The sequence below is a fragment of the Scomber japonicus genome, chromosome 5 (genome assembly GCF_027409825.1).
Source record: "Scomber japonicus isolate fScoJap1 chromosome 5, fScoJap1.pri, whole genome shotgun sequence".
Taxonomy (NCBI): domain Eukaryota; kingdom Metazoa; phylum Chordata; class Actinopteri; order Scombriformes; family Scombridae; genus Scomber; species Scomber japonicus.
In genome coordinates this window covers 30602958-30624283 of record NC_070582.1, presented here as the reverse complement: position 1 = coordinate 30624283, position 21326 = coordinate 30602958, and the positions used below count along the sequence as shown (strand labels likewise).

General features: G+C 37.9%; 1 protein-coding gene across 1 annotated transcript in view; it reads left to right on the top strand.

The window, feature by feature from the left end:
* Window positions 1–21326, top strand: part of LOC128358906 (polypeptide N-acetylgalactosaminyltransferase 18-like) — a 157779-nt gene that overhangs the window by 96666 nt on the left and 39787 nt on the right. The window contains exons 5-6 of the mRNA XM_053319309.1: window positions 13549–13746; window positions 16769–16883. Coding sequence (XP_053175284.1) covers window positions 13549–13746; window positions 16769–16883 — 313 coding nt within the window. The remainder of the gene's footprint in view (window positions 1–13548; window positions 13747–16768; window positions 16884–21326) is intronic.

Below are 21326 nucleotides of genomic sequence, written 5' to 3'. Positions count from 1 at the left end.
AACTGGGCAGTAAATTATGTAGGCAGTGTTCCTGGCTCTAAAAACCACAGCTAATTGTTTAATCAAAGGTAATTCATTGCTTATGCCCCCCTTGTGACATCACCAGGTGCAATGACTCTGAACAGCTTGTTAATTTGAAGGATTCAAAACCTACAGATGTAATATATCCCCAGCACCCAAATAACAATGTCAGACAGCCAAATACAAAGTCTGGGTACAAAGTGTTATCCATAATGCTAAAGTATTGTCAACATAAGGCTCCAACATTTTCACCATGTCACAGATTTTCAGGTTTGCACAAGACCTATGATTTAGACCAATCGACATGATGACAGATGATATTGCTGTGAGCACAACTACACTGTCAAAGATGGCCAAAAAGCTGTGAGATGTCTCTGTGTTGAGGCAATCGAGAGAAGGGAAAGAAGAAAATGACAAAGTTTGTGGTTATTGATGAAAGCCACTTCAGGCACAAAAGAAAACAAACATGATACAGCTAAGATTTCTGTGGAAATTCCTGCCACAAACCTAGTGCCATTCAGCTCCATTGTTTTGGAGTGATGACAGACTGGTACATATCTCCAAAACATTTCACACCAAAACTATCTGGGTGAATAGATTGCACTCCAAGTAAGAGGGAAAATATGTTTGTTTCTCTTTGTATTATTCTTTCTAGTGCAACAGATGAACAGTAGGAGTAAGAGAAAATGTCATTTTAAAAAACATTTGAAAGGGTGGAAAACCTAAAATGATAGACTTGGTAGGTTATTATGACAAATGTATTGTCCAGGAGGAAATGTATCTTTAGGTTTTGTCACTATATGACAAACAGGTAAGGAGATGCACTCCTTGCCAGTGAAAATAATAAAGTTCTTCCTCATGGGGCCATGAATGTCCACAGCAAATTGGAAAAGATTGTAATAAAAATGATTCCAGTTATCGTGGATGCGGTGGTGGGGGTGAATCTGTACGTATGGGGATAACTTTCATAACTCATTCAAGTAAAGCAAATATTGCTTGTATTGCAAGTATTGATGATGATTACCATATATTACTCATACATCACAGGAATAATTACATCTCTAATATGTGTTCTATTTGAATATTTTGACAGAACAGATATGGAAGAATGTTTGGTGAGTGGACCAGGAAAAGGAAAAAGTAGGTATTTGGGATGCTGGGCATAAAAGGACAGAAGACATAAGACATTGCCTGTTGTCTGACTGGTTGAGAGGTGGACCAGATGAGAGTTGATGCCACTGACTCTGCACTATGTTCAGACAGGTCCCACTATAGTGAGTGATGAGATGGCTACAGGCATAACACAGTCAACAACATTATGGCATATGTCAATGCTGAAATGGGCTGCCAAACTCAACACATTGAGAGAGCCTGGAGGAGCTACAAGCAGACCATCGTGAGACTCTGGGAATGACACTGAGGACCTGCGAAGAGATCATCTGACTGTGATGGAGTGGAATGGATGGCTGAGTAAAAAACAACATGTTGGTTCATTAGGACACTTGTGCTACGATATTGCTGGGCAGTACAAATAGAAATAAATGATGCCAAGACAGCAACACATTGACATTCTTGAGCTTGTGATGTTGTTTATTGCTTTGTTGTTTATTGTTAGTTGGAGCTTCATCCTCTAGCTAAGAGATGGAAACATAAAAAACTGTCAATCACACTAAAAAAGTAACAAATTTGAATGAACTTAGTTAAATCATGGAAAGTATTTCCACAGATTAAATGGCTTTCTTTCAGCAGTAAGCAATTCCATTGTTCCAACTTAATGTACTTGGGTTGGGTTGGGTCAATATAATTTATTAGGGCTGATTCACCTTGTTGGGTCCGACATAATTTAAGTCGGTTGGTCCAACTAATTTCACAGTAGCAAAATTACACCAGTAAATGATCCAAGTAAATTTGATTCAGTCAGAAACACACGTCATAGATCAAACCATTTATTGCCACAAATGGAAAAACAGTTTTGTTTAACATTGGTGGCTCCACTCCAAGATGATCCATGGATTAGCGAGCAGCATGCTAAGCTTAAACAGGGAGTGCAGTGTGAAACCGCTATACAGAGTGGGCCCAAGGCAAGACATGTGAGATGTGTTGCGACCCTGCCTCTTCCAGAAAGGGTGGTGGAGGCAAGCTTTGCCAGCACCAGCGTGAGCAACAGCGCAGTTTCCACAAAGTCTACAGCCAGCTTGGTGTCATGGGTGGACACATAATACAAGACAAACGAGAGATGTTGTCTTAATATTTATAGGCAATGGTTATGTTTTACTCTGGTAAATACTTGCAAACAACACAAATATGAGAAATACAGTTTTAAGAGAAACTGATAAAACATTACAGCACACTGGTTCCTGTATTTTTGACGCATCCTCTCAGCTGTAAAGGTTTGAGAGAGGTTTTACAGCTCTCAGTCATGAGGTCAAACCCCCTTTTTATATGATCAAAAACACATTTTTAAGACAAATTAGCATTTGAACATTCAAAACAACTACTTAAAATATAAAATTGATTCTACCCAGTACCCAGTTTTTTTCCAGTTTGGCTCATGTCCCATCCACTGGTGTGGGACATATGACCTATACTGCAGCCAGCCACCAGGGGGAAATCAAGAGTTTTTGGCTTTGGTTTTGGGAAGCTGTCATGACTTCCATATTTAAGTCAATGGTAAAAACCTGCTCATACTTTATTTTTTTTACCTTGCAACAAAACTGAGTCATTAGCTAGTGACAGCTGCTTGTATTGCAAAGACTGCTTGCGACAAATAACACAAACATACATGCTCACTTCATCTTGTAAAATACACCAAAATACCCCTGTTGTACTTATAAAAACAGTCAATGTGGCGAAGAAGAACCAAGCCATGCACATACTGATGGTAATCTTTTTACAGTCTGATTAAAAATAAAGATAAATAACGAACAATCGTGAACTGGCTGAAAATTGATTTCTGCTTACCTTTTCCATATGCACACCAACAGTCTATCTTCTCTTCTCATGATATCTTCTTGCAATGACTGCCTTGATTTTTCTGGTTTCACACACAAACTACATAGTCTCAGTTTATCTGTGATCCATGGCAAAGAATTTTAACACAACGTATTTAATGAAGGGATCATTCTCTTTGAGGACCAATAAGAACGGGTGTAGCTGTAACCCATTTTCTTCTAAACTCATCATTCAAACAGGTGCAAATGTTCAGCTGCAGAGAGCCAAAGAGGCAGCTGTGACATATTTTTAAGTATTTTGGGTCACGAAGTAAGTTGATTGTGTGACAGGCTGGAAATGAAGTGATTTAATTCCAGATTCCCTGGTGTAAAAAGAATATGAGAGGTGTTTGAGAGGTTTTGTTAAATAATTGAGTTTGCCGTGGTCCAGGAAGGCCTAATTAAACCTGCTGTCCTGATCTTATTCTATTTGACTGTCGTTACTCTGGGCAACAACCTGCATCACAAAAACACTCTTTATCCATGTATGAAATGGAGATCTGATCATTATAATGCGATCAAGACTTGATAAAAAGACACATTTTTCCACTTTGACACACAACATGTAACTTCTCCATTAGTACCATTCAACGCAGAATATTAATACAACAACCTGCACTAAAGCACTAAAATGAGTTGAGTCTATAGTCTATTATCTCTCATAGCTGTTACCTTCAGAGTTTCATAAACTTAAAGCTCACAGATCTTTTTGTGATGTATTTGTCAGTTTAAACCAATATTAACCTTGTAAGGAAGCCTGTAAGGAAGGATGTGGAAGGTGGTAGGAGACTTTTATTTACTAAAAAAAAGGATGATTCATTTACACAGTGCAACTGTATTAAATGTGTAACAAAGGTCAAAGATAATTGCAAACCTGTCTTAACTGAGAAAAATCCTCCCTTGAAGCCCTTAAATTGACTCAATAATCAGTTTAGGCAGAACCACATTTAATCTCCTCCAGGTAAATAACATAATGTTATTTGTATTAATAAACTTCAATACAAACAAACCTTTTGATATTTCTCATCATTTAGCAATTACCTTTTTGAATCAAATTAAAAGTCAATCCCATGACAATTGAACCACCATTCTTGGTATAATCCATGACATCAGTGATGACATCAGCAACAACATAAAAGCTTGAGGTGTTTGGTTTGGGCAAGTATTGAAATTATGTGTAAGAACAAAGAAAGTTCATAAATAACTCATGAATGTATTTAGCATTAGCCATCTTTCATACACAAAATGCAATTCAAAGTGTTTTATATGTGAAGCAATAAAACAAGAACAAACAAGCACAGCAAGTAAATTCAACAGCATAGATGAAAAAACATTGAAACAAATTAGAAGAGATGCATTTAGCATGAGAATCATGCTATTGTCACAGATCTCGGGATCTCACATTACAATAACACTAACGTTTCCTGTTCACTTAGTCCAATCTAAAATTTGTGATTTTTAAGTGTTTTAAGGTTGTTTTTTTAAAGTTTAAACAGGTTGAGGCACAGAGCGTAACAAGGTCTTCTGCTAAATTCAGCATCACGATTCACTCAGTAGTAGGGATGGGTATAGCTACTTGATACCTTTTAAGGTATCGACTGAAATAAATCGATACAAAGTAGTATTGAAACGTCTCCTGTCAAACGATACCTGCAATCCATCCTTTTTGCAACCAGAGCTAGATAATGTGACTATCTGCATGGACCTGCTCACAGCCAATCAATGCAAGCATTCTTCGATTTATTGCAACATGTGATTGGCCCACTGTCACAGCAGCTAGAACCCGTTTGTGGTGGTGAAGTCGCGGTGAATTTCAGTTAGTGCACTTAGCAATTCAGCAGCCAAGATGCAACCTAAACGCTCTAAAGTGTGTCTACACTACACACCTGCTACACCAGATAAAAGTTAGTACACAAAATATGTAAAAGGTAGCAAATTGAGTACTCAATCAGTATCAGTATTAATTTAAGGGTACTTGGATCAGTACTAGTATTGTCATTTTTTAAACAATACCCAGCCCTACTCAGTAGAACTCAGTTATGAAAATGTATAAACTGCGACATTAAGGCAGAAGAACATTATCTGGGAAACATCACATTTATTCATTTTACCTCCACGTAAAGTGAATAAATGAATTATGTTAAATGTTCACAGTAAGAGTTACTTTCTGTTTATGAGAAATCATAAATGATCAGCTCTGTTAAATGTAGTAATATGTTAACCCACCGTTAACACCGCTAACATTTTCTCCTGAAAATAATGTATACTTACATAAGTACATTTTACCAATAAACTGTTTACTGTTCCAAACATTTTGAAGGCAGTGCATTCACTTAATTGTTAAAATATAACATAATTAAAATAAATCACAACATGACACTTAACATTTCAAACTGAACTGGCTGACAGAACGTAACAAGAGTATTTCAATACAAACAACACTGAATTAAGCCATGTTGACCATTGAGTGCCACACACAACTGCAGTGTGTGCAGTGCTAAGCTACATAAAGACAGCTCACAGCAGTCAGTCTCCTCTGCAGTTGAATACGAACAGCACCAAAAAATCTGTTACTGCAAATTTAAACAAATCCAACCAGGAAGTGCAAGCTGAAAGCAGCACGCATTTGGGACGGTGATATAATTATGAAAATAAACTGAATGCTGGAATTGTTTGAGAACAAGATATAAAGAGAAATCCAGTGTAATGCATTTTACAGCTGATCTATTTAAATCTGTGTCACATACACATACAGTGCTTTTTTTGGGTGATGTGTGGCATCTGGTGGTCCCAGCAACAGAAAACCAGAACAACACACTGCCTGAGGTGTTTGATTTTACTTGACACAAGGAAAAGTTACAATTGATGCACAATGCTGTTCAGAGAATTAGAAATAAAACAGAATGAGTTAATGGCTCATTCTCCAGGATTGTACAATAAGTCCAGGTCTCATCTGCTGTTATTATGTTCCATTGGTTTTCAGCTTGTTTGCCTTGGGAGTGGGCTCAGGTGTGTGTTGTTTTTTTCACCCATGAAACTGAAGAAAAGAAGCTGAGAAAAAAACATTACATGAACATCTTGCTAAGCAGCAACATTCACTGAATGCCAAGAGCAGCTGCTTTCATCAAAGCTGACATTGTGTTGAACAGCAACTGGACAGGCTGTGTTCATTTTTGATTAATTGACTGTGTCGCTGAAGTAATTACTGTTTAAAATCACAGTGGACAGCCCAGTGTACTGTAGAGTACAGTGTGACTCATGTAGCTTAATCAACCCTTCAGTCCCTCCGTACAAGAAATAGAATGGGCCAAATCTATTTCAGCCACCATTTTGGAGACTATAGCCAGCACTGCACCCTTGAAGTGATCCAGACATTATCTAGAGGAACTGTATGTGTGAATGCAAATGTCCAAATTAGTAGGACCAGAAATTAAACAGACTTTACCCTGCCAAAAATAAAAGCTGTTTTATGTCTGATGAAAAGATTAAAAAAGTCGAAATACAAACACAGCGTATAGTGTTTGCATCATGTCCTGACTTTTGCACCCCTCGCCTAAACCAAACAGAGCATTTCCAATAGATGAGAACATTTCTGACATGGACAATCTCCTGTTGTGTGCTAAATGTGTCTCCAGACATATGTGAAAATGGCTTTTTCATTTACACTGCAGCAATTTCTTTCCCCTCTCATTTGTCACAAATCTTATTCTAATGCATTGGCATAAAAAGCTAAAAACAGCAATGAGTCATATGATTTTAGGTTAGTAGGTGTTCCCCGCTGATCTGCAAAAAACTGGCAATATCATGAGAATATAAAATGTGTGCTCCTCTGCTTTCACATTTTCACTATCACATTTTTACATTATTACAGTATTAAAGTAAAAGTACTGCAGTATTATGAGTGATGTAGTATGCAGTATTACAGTAAAAGTACTGCAGTATTATGAGTGATGTAGTATGCAGTAGTACAGTAAAAGTACTGCAGTATTATGAGTGATGTAGTATGCAGTATTACAGTAAAAGTACTGCAGTATTATGAGTGATGTAGTATACAGTATTACAGTAAAAGTCCTGCAGTATTATGAGTGATGTAGTATGCAGTATTACAGTAAAAGTACTGCAGTATTATGAGTGATGTAGTATGCAGTATTACAGTAAAAGTAGTGATATATTATTATATATGACATCATTAGATTATTAATAGTGAAGCATCAGTGTTAGAGCAGCATGTTACTGTTGTAGCTGCTGGAGGTGGAGCTAGTTTACACTACTTTATATACAGTTAGCTAGTTTACACTACTTTATATACAGTTAGCTAGTTTACACTACTTTATATATAGTTAGCTAGTTTACACTACTTTATATACAGTTAGCTAGTTTACATTACTTTATATACAGTTAGCTAGTTTACACTACTTTATATACAGTTAGCTAGTTTATACTACTTTATATACAGTTAGCTAGTTTATACTACTTTATGTACAGTTAGCTAGTTTACACTACTTTATATACAGTTAGCTAGTTTACACTACTTTATAGTTAGCTAGTTTAGTCCAGTGCTTGAGCCCCTCCAAAGGGTCAGCAGATAAATGTGAGGGGTGATGCAGTTTTTGGACTTTTTCTCTAATCTTTGATTTTTGCTGAAATATTGGGTCATTTGAACATTTACTAAAATTAAACTATGTGAGAAGTTTAGAGGGAAAAAAATCACTATTTGGTGGAGCTGTTAACAACTCATAGACATCTGAAATGTGAGCCTGACTACACACTGCTTTTTGTAAGAAACCACTGGTTTCATCTTTAACAATGTGTTGTATTTTAAAAGCTTGTTATATTATCCATTGTGTCAAAACTTAATCTGAAAAGTAATTAACTCACATTTAATTTGTTCACATCATTGTTCAAGCTAAGCTAGGCTACATGTGTCCCACTGAAGTGTACAGTTTCTTTACTAGAGGTTGTTTTTTTTACATTCTTCTACAATAATATATTTCCCCCTGACAGTACACAATATTAGATAAGAGTTTTGAGCTTCCTCCTGAATTCATTTGCATCGTGATGAGGAAATGTATGTTTATTCGAACTTCAGCTCCTAACCTTTTAAAAGATGAGGTTCATATAGCAGCACCATGCTATATCAAGACAGCTATGTTGACACAAGTAGAACTTTAATGTCAGTAAAATTGAATGTCTCTTTCTGTGAGATGCAGATACTTCATCACCTCAAGGTCTCTTCTTTGAGACACAGTGATACAACAGCAGCGCCATGTACCTGTTAATCATTCTGACAGCTTCAAAAATATCACACACACACACACACACACACACACACACACACCTGAATGACAGCACACACTAATATAATACCGATTCACACAGGTAAGTAACACAATGTGCGAGCTGTCTTGTTTTCTCACTCTATATATACACACACACACACACACACACACACACACACACACACACACACACACACACACACACACACACACACACACACACACACACACACACACACACACACTTCATTACAATGTCTGGGTTGGATCCAAAATAACATTTGTTGCTGCTGTGTTCCAGATTAGACAAGAGACACTTACCAGCTTCTTAACCCCTTCCTGCTCCTCCACCCACTCCATCCCGAGCTCTCTCTCTCTTTCTCTCTCGCTCTCACCTCTACACACACACAAGACCACAGACACACACTCGCACAGAGAGAGAACCCACACAAAACTCCCACATATTACCACAGAGGGGCTATTGGTCTATGACTAATGAAATCATTCTTGGCAGAGACACAAAAGAGCTCAGCTGGAGATAAACACTTTCTTTTGGTCTACTTTTTCCTCTCTCTTCAGGCTTTAGAAATTTGTATTAGTGTTTAAATATCTCATGGTTTAACTTGAGTACTCTATGTAACACACATGATTTCGTAGTAATGTGAAACTGTATGCATGTTTACCATTTCCATTTTCCGTTGTCGTCCTCTGCTAACACTTTCCTCTCACTCCTGCTAGCTCTTGTTTTTTCTTCTCCCGTCTTGTTCTTTGAATCCCGCCCACCCTCTCACTCATTTTTTTTTTTTTTTGTAGAAATTGAGAAATTGCTGTATAATTACCAACAAAGCACTGACTGCTCGATCTACATAATTGTCTCTACCATACATTGCAATTATCTGCTATGTTGGCTATTCTGAGGCAAACAAGTAATTACGGGGGTTTCATCATCACCACCTACTGTATGTATGCTGCTCTATACATCTCACTGGACATGGAGAACATCTAAAATAATATAATTACATGATGAAGTATACTGTATATCTCAATATGCGTGGGAATCTGCATAAATAGGAGCCATGTATACAGACTACTATGCCTCTCTTAATCCGTGTAGCCAGCATGGCAACTACAGTGTAAACAAGCACAGACACAAACAACATAATCATTGTTTTTTGAAAATAAAGTTGGCATTTTCACAAATTGTTAACATTAGCCAATGCACATTGACTATAGGTTAGTGCTGGCATCTGGAACAGTGGTTTCCAACATGGGTGTTAGGACACAGATTACTACTGTACAAATTAAAGCTGTTCTGATTAATACCAAAAATCTATTAATTTCGGTGTAAGGAGTAGAAAAAATCTATATATGGGGCACAAATGATAGAAATGCTTGGGTTCAAATATATTGTCCATATAATGTAGCGTTACATCATGTGATGTCCATACAAACAGACAGACTTCAAGGTATAGCAGCTGTGTCCATGCTGCAAACTATTGTGATGCCACATTCCTGGAGAGTTGTGTAGAAAAACATCAAATACAGAAAATGAAACTACTGAAACAAATGTGTAATTACATCAGTAAAATAAATAGCCATTACAACCCTGCCATTAGTAGGTATTACATCATTGCCATTCACCAAGGCTACACTTCCTCTTGTCCGATATCTCCCACAGTGTGTTTCAGAGCATATAACATGTTTTAGTATCCAACTGTGAGAAAATAGTTTCCTCTAGGTTGCCATGATGTCTCACTGTGTGAACATTGCAACCTTTACCTTGACTGGTAGAGCCGTCTTTGATGTGGAGGTCTCACTAATTGGATTGTTACCCAATTTTAATTTCACTCCAATAACTGAATTTCTGTGCTTTCCTCGGTGGGCTCACTGTATGTATTAATATACAGCTCCACTGTTTATGTGTATAGAACTAAAAGAAGTAAGCCAGAGGCGAGGTTCACCTCTTAACGAACAATCAGTGTGCAGGATAAAAGACTCCCTCCTACTCTCTGATGTTGGCTCTTTGTGATGTTACCATAGCATACCTCTGTGGGGGCTGAACTGATGAAACATGAATGATTGCGAGGCACCGTACCTCGTTTATGTTTCTCTCCCATGGGACAGTCAAGGGTAGTTTGCATTTAAACAACAGCCTCCGGAAGTTTGTCCCACAAGATTAAGAATGTGAAGATTCTAATTTTTTCTTTCAACCGTCGCCTGCCGTATCTTTTCCAGATCAATAGAATCATTTTCAACCAGATGAATAGTCGTCTTCGTCAGAGTGCAACAATGTCAGTTCTCTTATCATTCTCATTAACCAGACATTGGATTTTTTGTTTTACCAGTCATTTGAAGAACATTTCAGGACTGACCATGAGCTTTTTTAGCATTGTAAAGGTCACAAAATATAAAAGACAACACTGAGAATTACCTTGGCATTTTCAATGGTGTGTACATTTCAAGTTAATGATGTTTGTCTAATCCTGAACCTTTGTCTGACCTCAAAAAGAGCTAATATATAAAAAAAACATAACAACATACATATATTATAATAAATGTCGTGGAATCAAAATTATAAGCTGCTGTCTGCGTTTTTGGGTGTAATGACTTCTTGGACATTCAGCAATGAATACATCAATTATGTACATTAAAACTAAGTATGACTAAACTGTATACTTTTCTCAACAAAATCATTGCTTTCTATAAAGCCTCAACAGACAGAACCTTATTAACCCAAGTGAAATGAGTTCTCAGAAATCAGAATCATAAGTCTGTATCTGAAAACCCCTTTGTGCTAGGATGTTAACATCAGATTAGAGAAGTGTGTTATTTTGACCAATAAAAGATAATTTTACTGTATATCAAGGATGACAGCTTTAATCCTCTACATCTCAAAACCACCCAAGGAACTTTGCATTCGAGTTCTACTAAAAATCGGAGGATGACTCAACACAGTTTTGGCACTATGACAGCAGATGAAGTAACTCTAAAGCACATGTTTTGAACACGCACACCCAGAACTAAAGTCCAAAGTCTCTTTGTGGAGCTGTTATCCGTGGTTTAATCTCCATCTGCCCACCTGCTTCAATCTCTTTGAATGAAGTGTTCCTCTCCTTCGGCTCACCCGCCTTCGGTAAAACATCTGTATGGACAGCACCCTTGCGATTACTGCCCAGACTGTTAACAAGCCCTGTGTGAATCTTAAAAACCATCTGACAAGCAAGGCCATCACCACAGCCACAGCCCAGCAGGTTTTTGGTATTCAGCATTCACTGAATCCTATATTACCTGATCAAGGGCTGTGCTTAGTTGGTAGTCCAGGCTCTGGCTTTCCATCTGGGGTCTCTGTAGGCCCTCTCAACTCTCTATGGCTGCAGTCAATCTTGCCCTGAAGTAGCATTGAATACATCCACTTCAACCAGTTCCTCTCAGACTAAATTCAGAACGTTGGGAATGGCTTACGATTCTAAGTGGGGTGCAGTACGATCTCTCCAGGACTTTACACTTTGCTAGCACACTTTGCAAACTGATCCTACTCTAGCTTCCCCAGGGAGCACTGTCCACCACTCCTTCAGTCCTTGATTCAGCTCCATCCTCACTCCTCGTCTTCCTAATCTAGTCAGGACTGCAGATTTATTTCCTTACTTCCAGCCTGGACTGACAGTCCCCTTTGCTTTCTTATTTCAATCCCTACTGTTTGCTACATTCTTTTATTCAGGTGATTGTGCTCTTGGCATTTTTGATTCCCTCTTGTCTTGCTCTTGTTTCTTTAATTAGCATTGCTGTATTATAACAGCCATCAATATTTAATAGAAAGGAATACAGTTGTTGCACTCTCAGAGATTTGGTTTAGTTTTACTGTTGTATCCATTTAAATATAGTCAAAATGCAGAGGTCTTAAGAATTAAATGTTTGCACTCCGTGTCTTGAATTAAAGTTCCATTGGAGTTGTTGAGTAGTTGATAAGGAGAGCTGGCAGTGACCATATTCCCAGCATTTAATGTGTTTGCAAAATGACCTATTTACACATCCAGTAAACACAACACAAATATTCGACTTGTTATCTGTTAAATGCTCCACGATGTATATGTTCAGGTCCCTAACTTTGTCAGTCTTGCAGCTTTGATCATGTAACGTGGTTAAGTGGTGCTGAAAACAGCTGTCTCCTGTGGCTGGAAGAGAGGTTGATAAGAACTGAGTTTGCCTGGTGGAGAAACAAAACAATGAACTAAAAGCCACTAACAAGCCCCATCGATCTGAGGAGAACTGCAAAACTGGGTGCTACTTTTGATCCAATGGATCAAAAGTAACACCCAGTTCTGTATGTACCACGTACCATACCACTATGTACTATACCAGTCAATACAGTATGTTTATAATACATACTGTATTGTACATGCATGGTTAGGGTTAGGGTTAGGGTTATCTTATGGGTTAGGGTACATAACAGTATAAGACATACTGTATTGACTGGTGCAGTTTTAAGTCAGCAGACATTAAGCAATATTAGCAATTGTATCATGTGACATGTATCCAACTACCTAATGAATGCAAGAGCTAAAAAGAGAGTATGTGAACTCTCCTTTTAGTTCTTGTCTGGTACCCACCAACACTTAATTTTCCTCTTTCAACAGCTTTAACTTTGTCTGCTATTTACCGTGCTAAGCAGGTAGAACACAATGAGGGTTTTTTTTGTTGCTTTTTGATTTTTTCTGAAAAGAGCTTATGGAAACAAGTTGAACCCTACAGCCAACAAAACAAATAGCTAAAACAGACCCAAAACCTGGTAGGACGCTGTAGAGTTGGGTGATAATTCTGTGGGGTCACCCCTTTTAGATTACACAACATTTGATTTGTTGCTAACATGAAAGACATTGATTATGTTGGTTTTGGGATTCAGTGCTTGGGGAAATTAACCCACTACAAAAGAAAAACCTTTTGTAGGAACCAAAGTCATCCAGATGTCCCTCCTCGATCATTAGCTGCCTGTGCTCCCACTTTATTATAGACTATACTGTATGTTGTAGTTTTCAATGGATGGCAATGTCTTTTTTTATCCACTGGAATCAGGTTTAGTTTAGGAGGTAGTTTCTTGTTAAAATGGTATATTATTTTGTAGCATGTACCTTAAGATTATAATGATTTGTAGGGGCATTATCTATGCATTGAGCCCAGGAGCCAATAATGTACCACTAACCAGTGGATTCATATGTTGTCTCTGCTTCAACATGTTTTGTCTGTGCCGTCTCGTCCTATAGGGCAGAACCTATTCTTCAGCGAATAAAGGAGGACCGGACACGGGTAGTATCTCCCTCTTTTGACAACATCAAATACGACACCTTCGAGATCGAAGAGTACCCACTGTCTGCTCAGGGTTTCGACTGGGAGCTGTGGTGTCGATACCTCAACCCACCAAAGTCCTGGTGGACTCAACGAAACCACACTGCCCCTATCAGGTAACAATGAGAACTTCAAGACTTTTTTTTTTTTTTTTTTTTAGCTCAACAAAAGGGATAAGAACTGATAAAGAAACCAGTTAGACAGTTTAATGTCATTGAAGAAAATGTGTTGTTACCATGAAAAAAAGTCAGACACCAGCAAAATAATCTGCCAGCGCAGTTTTAATTATTAATAATTTGACTAGAAGCATATTGAAGTAGGTTTGATAAGATCACTTACTAAGCTCATTATTTTTACATTATAATTTCTTGAACACTAATCCCCATGAATAATTATGCATGTAAATTCTGGTAAGTGTCGTGTCAATATATTCCAACCCATGTAAAACCTCAGGGATGCAGCACAGTGTTAAGTGCAACACGTCTACTCTTCAACATACTGAAGAAGGGAAGCAGGTATTTTTTTTTCCACTATTACACATCACATCACTTTTGATGCGACCCACAGTGTGTACAGTCAGTGCACATACTCTGGATATAATAGTACAGATCTTCAATACTGTTGGCCAGGAAAACATTGCCAATATGACAGATAAAGGCTGCTTGGAGACACTGCAGAGGCTACTACAATAAAACAGCCCAGCAACAAGAGCAAAATTGCCTACTCACCAATATCTGCAGGAGGATAATACGTCTGTTATTGTGGCTCATGGCAAGCGAATCAATGGTGCAGTGTTTATAGATTCAGACAAAGACAAGAGGACGTATCCTGTCCAATATTGTAATGGAGGAAGATGGATAGTCCCAATTATTCATTTTAACATTTTAAATACTTTTTCTCAAGTGCACTTTGTCACTGGCTTTGCTCACCAACACTCTTTCAAGGTGTTGTCAGTGTTTGATGACTTTCAAGGTATTTTGTTAAAAACAATACTAATTTCTGATGTAAATATGTAGGTTTCATATCATTTCACATTCTTCGATTAAGTAAGAAAAAATTATTAACATTCTTTTCCCATAGTCTTACTGTTTGATATATTGTTCAAAGGTGATGAAAAGTGAAACCGTCTGCTTATTATTAACTTAAATCCCACGTTCACTAGTTAATTGGTTTTGGTCATTCAAATAATTGCAAATTCAATTTGTGCAAATCGAATTTGCACCACTAATGAACAATATCAGCTATAATGAGCCCTGCATTATTGGCTAAATGTTGTGGCCTTGTCTTTTAGAGGGGAATAGACACTGGGCTCTATTCTGGTGTCCGTGCATGACACGTGCTGCAATGTCACACCAGCAAACTGGTATTTTCCTGGGATACAATGAGGTTATTATCTCACAATGCTGGTTTGGCATACTGGAGAGGCACTGTGTAATCCTGTGGGAGGAGAAGTGAAGCGGAGGGTTTGGTGATGCCAATCCATTAGCGCACTGCAACCTTGGTACCAAGAGTGAGCGTGTCTCCAATAGAATAGAATAGAATAGAACTTTATTGTCCACCATGGTGGTAAATTGCCTTTGGCTCACCAATAACAGACATACAGGAGACAGAAATTCCATAGAAAGATCCATAGAATTCATAAACTCCATAAAATCATTCTTAAAATACATACAAATATTTAAAGTATAAATTATAAGTGCATATCAGTTCCTGTGTACATTTTGCGTATTGATCACTTGGAAGTGTTTAAAATATGAATTGCACATGAGATAAAAGACTTCAAAATATTCCTGGTTGCCAAAGGAACAGACCAGCTCAGGTCAGGTCGAAAGCTTGGTGTTCCTTAATGTATGTAAAGGAAATATAAGATAAGATATGATATGATTACACACACAACACACACGCAGAGGCCATTGTACTGTAGGTATGAATACTTATTAGAACGTGTTCATTTGTGTTATTTGGTTAGGGTTTTAAGAAACAAATAGTGTACAATATGTTATATATTTCACAGCTTGGTACATTTACCTCTCTCCAGGTTTGCTAGCCCCATTTGTGAGAATATCATCCATCAGCACTTTACTTGATCTGTCACACAGCATTCCCAACCTGATGGGGGGGGGGGGGGGTTTCAAAACATGATATTTTTATCCACATGATCCCACAGATATTTAACATACCCACACACATTTCAATCCAATATTTCCACATACTGTGCTTGCCATGGGCACAGCCTGAGCAAACAACTTCACATACTTCTAGTGTATTAGATGAGAGTGGAGCAGCACAATCTGTAGAAATATTCAATTTAAAGGCTGGTTTCATCTTTCATTCCGTCAAAAGTAGACACTTAGGGAACCATGAACTCTGGAGACGCAAACCTTATTGTTAAGTAACTGGGAAAGCTAATTAGCAGCAGAGCAAGCAATGCAGGTCAGCATGGTGTTTGATATGATGCAGCAACACCATAAATGTGATACTATTGAGATATGAATGAATATGTATTAAATACATAACCAATATTCCATGTATTAATTATGATTGTATCATGCAGCTACATGCAGATTGTAGAGAAAAGAATGTCTTCAAAGCCAGAGGTGGGACGGCCCATTTCTATTAGCATTTTGGGCTTCAGAGTTTTTGGCGGTTTGCCAGTTTGTGCATCCACAAGGAGGAGAAATTCCCCCAAACAAGCTTGTTTTTGCAGCAGTGCTGTATTTCATATTGATAAGAGGAGATGTGTGGGACTGACAGCATACTAATAGGAGTTATTTTTCACTCCTGTTGATTCAGTTTGATGTTGATGAAAGATCTGTTTGCTTTTTCCCCTGGATTTCCTCCAAATGTCCCGAATTTATTGTGTTAGGTGAAGGCATCATTTTGACAGCTGGATTATTTGGAAGTCTAATGTACTGCATAGGTTTATCATAAAAGCCTATGTTTAGAGCACTGAATGTGCAGCATACTTGAAAAAAATAGACTTTCAGGGCCTTTGATGCTTTTGGATCAGGCATATTTCTGCTTGCATGTTTTGAGGAGAATTTTGCATTTAAACCCCATAATTACATTTAATTCAAATACAAAATCTATATCTTTTTTTGCTCTTTCTCTCTTTTGTCTTTTCATCGTGTATTTTAGGAGCCCCGCTCTGATCGGCTGCTTCGTGGTCGACAGGAAGTACTTTGAGGAGATTGGCCTGCTAGACGAAGGCATGGAAATTTATGGAGGAGAAAACGTGGAGCTGGGTATCAGGGTGAGTCAGTTTGAGAACCTGTATCTCATTAACCGCACACCCATGGCAACCACATGACATCAGTATACTGTATTTGTCTGAACTCAAGCGTACACTAAAAATACCCGTAACACAGTTTAATTAGTGTCCTGTATGGATGGATGCATCAGCAGTCATGTCTGTCCAAATAGAAATACTGTACTCTGAATAGAAGACGTGTCCAGCATATAGGAAAAGAAGAATGACCTTTCCTCTGACAGAACTGGGGCTTTATCAGTCATCCACATTATTCATTCAGTCTGACTCACTCAAACTGAGCTGATTACTACTAACGTAATGCTGTGCCAGATAACATTATAGCTTAATCCAATTAAATCACTGCTTCTTTTTTTTTAATAGATTGTGACATGTATTACCATATGACAAGTTTAATTTTCATGTTTTGCTGCACTTCCTGGCAGTATTTAGATTGAACAGGTTTCATTTTCAGCCAATTTAACTGCAGATATAATGTTAACAGTTACTGCAGGGACTTTATTATTGGATCTCAAGAGGCAGAGGGCTCTTAAGACTGCAAATCAGTCCCATGAGGACACAAGTGTTAGAACAGCTTCAAGACTGAAGGGGCACAGGAGAAATCCGAGAGAAACTGTTGACTCAGGCTTAGTGCAGAGTGATTTACAGTCTAGTGTCAGTGAAGCGCAGGTTTAATGATAACACCAGACCTGGCCGATGCTGATCCGAGCCACCGGGTTAAGAGCACATCACAGTGGAAAATGTGTGTAATTCTCTCAGGCTTGACCATGTCAGGTTCAGATTTAGTGGACAGCTGTGGACAAAGTGAGCCTATAGAAGGTGATTATTGTGCTGTATTCTCTATCTTCTTTAAAAAGAAAAACTCACACTGCAGTGCAGCCCTACTATCATTGGCTTTTCTCTTATTATATCCAGTTGTGAGTGGTTGATTGCTGTTGCTACCACACACAACAGCTTCCCCTATTCCAGTCTTGTAATCCTCTACAATAAAAGAAAAAATTGAAGGAGGCACATTCATGGAGACTGAAGATGAGTTTTTGGCAGAGGAGAATGAAGCTTGCATGGAGCTAGGCTGTATGTAAACAGTTTACTGTTTTTGTGACTTACACCTGACAGATGAGCAAATACTCTCCTCAAATGTAATATATCACTGATATCTCACTAATAATGCTTGTGAAAATGAAGTAATTCTATCTACAGCGATCTGAACCCATGCAGACACATATACACAGTGGCATCGACTACACTGGCTGTGGTGTTTAGTGTAAAGGCTTCACCATATTAAGAAGTGTTCCATACCAGCTAGTGTGAAGTGGAAGACAATAATAAAATCCACCAGTATCTGCTGACTTGTCATGTTCTGCTACTCCTAATCTGTAGCACAGCTGTTGCATAATTGAGGAAAGCTACAACCTGAAGTGTTTTAATATCTGTCACCAGTCTGTCTTGTGAAACAAATACACTTCCACTCTATCAGATGCAAAAATCTACTCTAATGCTCAGACATGACCACCTGTGTTTTTTCATTTCTATCACCAGACAAGTATTTTAATAGAATGTCTCAGTGCTTTTTTTATGATTCTTATTTTATTGATTTTAATCCAACACAAAAGATCTGTAGTATGGAAATCAAACAACAAATCAGTAAGAATATCCACCAGTATACATACAGTACAGTCAAGAGTTTGGACACACAGCATCTCTTTCAAGTGAATGAGAAGATATATCCAAACTTTTGATTGCTATTGTACATGTGCATGTATGCACGTATACCAACACACATGTGTATAATAAAAGTACTCCACATATTTAGCATTGCACTTAAAATATATATTCTTTTATTGTATTTTTTATTCCACCAGTCAGAGATTTGGTACATAATATGCTAAATTATTGCGAGTTATTACTTAATTATTCAAATGATTGCCAATTATTATGTAATATTTTTTTTACTAATGCCAAATTATACTGCCTGGAACTGCTAGACTCAAGCACAGGTGAAGAACAGGCTACAAAGGTCCGGTCATTTCTTTCTTCTTCAGACTTCAGACCCCTTCACACAGTTCCCTCTGGAACTACAAAATGCTTTATACAACTTTTTTCACATATGCAGTAGCATTTAATACCTGAAAGTACTTTGATGTGTAAACTCATAGACATTCTCCTTTAAGCATATCCTAATGTAGATTTTAGGCATCTATACAATTCATATACCCACAAAGCTGCTTCTGTCAATACTGCCATTTCATATATTTTCAATGTTGTTCAAATCTCTCCCAGGAGCACATCCATTCATTACATTATTAAAAAATATATATCATTATTATTATTTTTATTTCGTTTCATTACTCTATTTTCTTTCTTTTTTTTTACATTTTTATTTTTATCCTTTACCACGGGTGGATAACAGAAGTACTTACAAGAGAGAAAAAAAAGTATTTACAGAACAACAACACGAACAGCACATAACAAACAAAATCATAAATAAATAAAAAATTTAAATAGGTTGCATCTGTGAGTGTGTGTGTGTGTGTGTGTGTGTGTGTGTGTGTGTGTGTGTGTGTGTGTGTGTGTGTGTGTGTGTGTGTGTGTGTGTGTGTGTGTGTGTTGTGGAGGGGGGACAGGGAAGGGGTGTAGCAGTCACGATAAGCAGTGTTGAGCAAGCACATTGTGAGTTATTTTGAGTTGTCATTCTGGGGCTGGTTCTGAGTGAGAGAAGTTATATAGAAAGGAATCAGCTCTGGATGAACTGCCAGGAAAGAAGACCAGGTGTTATGGAACGGGATCAAATTGATGTGAGCTTTTATAGGATTTTGTGGTCTATTAACAGATTGAGCCAATGGTTGACTGATAATTTTGTTCTGTCTTTCCAATTGAGTAAGGTGGTTTTCTTGGCCGCTGTTAGGTTAGGACAGCGGCCAGGTGTTGTGGGATTGTAAGTCAGGAGAGATCGTCTAACAGAGCTATGCCAGGGGAGAAGGAGAGTCTATTGCAGTGGGATGGTGTGTGCAGGTGTTGCTATCTGTGGAGCCCATTTGGTACATCTTGTGAATGGTGATGTGTACTCTGTGTTGGACCTGGCATTGAATTAGCTGAATCTTTGAGTTGTATGACATGTAGAATGTGGTGTTGCATATGGTTTTCCAATTGATGTCTGATTGATGTATATTCAAGTCCATTTGTCTATTGGTATTGTAACAATATTGTCATAGTAATAAAGGTGTTTGTAGATCTATGTGGGAGTTATGGACATCAGTTTTCTTGTTAATGGTCTTTTTCAACTGTATGTACTGGTAGCGACAGTAAGTTTGTTTAAGAAAGTCAAATGGATAAGAGAACTGTCCCAGGCTGGTTACTCCTCTCCATTTCCAGGCAGTGAAGTTGATGGATTCACCACTGATTTTAAATATAGTGTTAGGTCAGTAGAACGGGATAATTTAAGGTTAAGTGTGTCATTTGCGTTCCACTGGGCAGTGAAAGTGGTATTTATGGTGTTAAATTTGAAACAGCTGTGGGTTTTAACTGATTTGTCTATGAATGTAATATGCTGAATGGGGAGATCCTTACAGATGGTCTGTTCAATATCAAGCCAAGCAGAAATTAAGTTGTTTATCAAGTGTCAGATATACTAAAGTTGTTGGGAAAGGAAGTAGTGGTCAAAATTTGGTGCATCAAGCCATGTTGTTTGGACCGTAGTTATTTTGATCCTGGGCCTTTTGCCTTTTCAGCCAAATATATTCACTATTGAATTTAGAGAGGAGAACCAGCCCAGTTGTGGATGAACAGGGGTCATGGCAAATAGTTTTATTTTCAGGGGATATTGATGGTGGATGCTGTCAGGGAAAGAGAGTGGGAGTTTATATCATCTCTCCAGGTCTTTTTTGATGCTATGTAGTCATAGGTTAAAATTGAACTCTAACATATCATTTGGATTTGTTTAGACATGGTTTCCAAGGTATTTAATGGGTTGAGTTGTGTGGTTATAGGGTGGGTCCCCAACCTCAGCACCCCAGTCAAAATGGTTCAGTAGCAGAATCTCAGACTTCGACCAGTTATTGGAGCGGCAAGAAACACTGCCAAAGTTTCTATGAAATGTGCAAAAAGTAAGTAATGTGGTTAATTTGCATCCTTTTAGGTTGACGCCGAAAGTGTGTTATATAGAATCTTAATCCAATTGATGAAGTAGGAGCCAAAGCCAAAATGGTTAAAGGTGTAGCCACTCTCTTGGATACTGAGCTATTTTATTTATGCACTTGAGGAGAGGTCTTCACAGGTTTGAATTGTTGGACCCGATCTCAAACGGAACCATGTAAAACCTACCCAAAGTCAGTTTTAACTCCTCATTCTCAGTTTGCTTTAACTTATTCCTCATATCAACAAAGAATATCTCCATTTTCCTCTTCACTTCACAGTTTACACTCTCCTGGC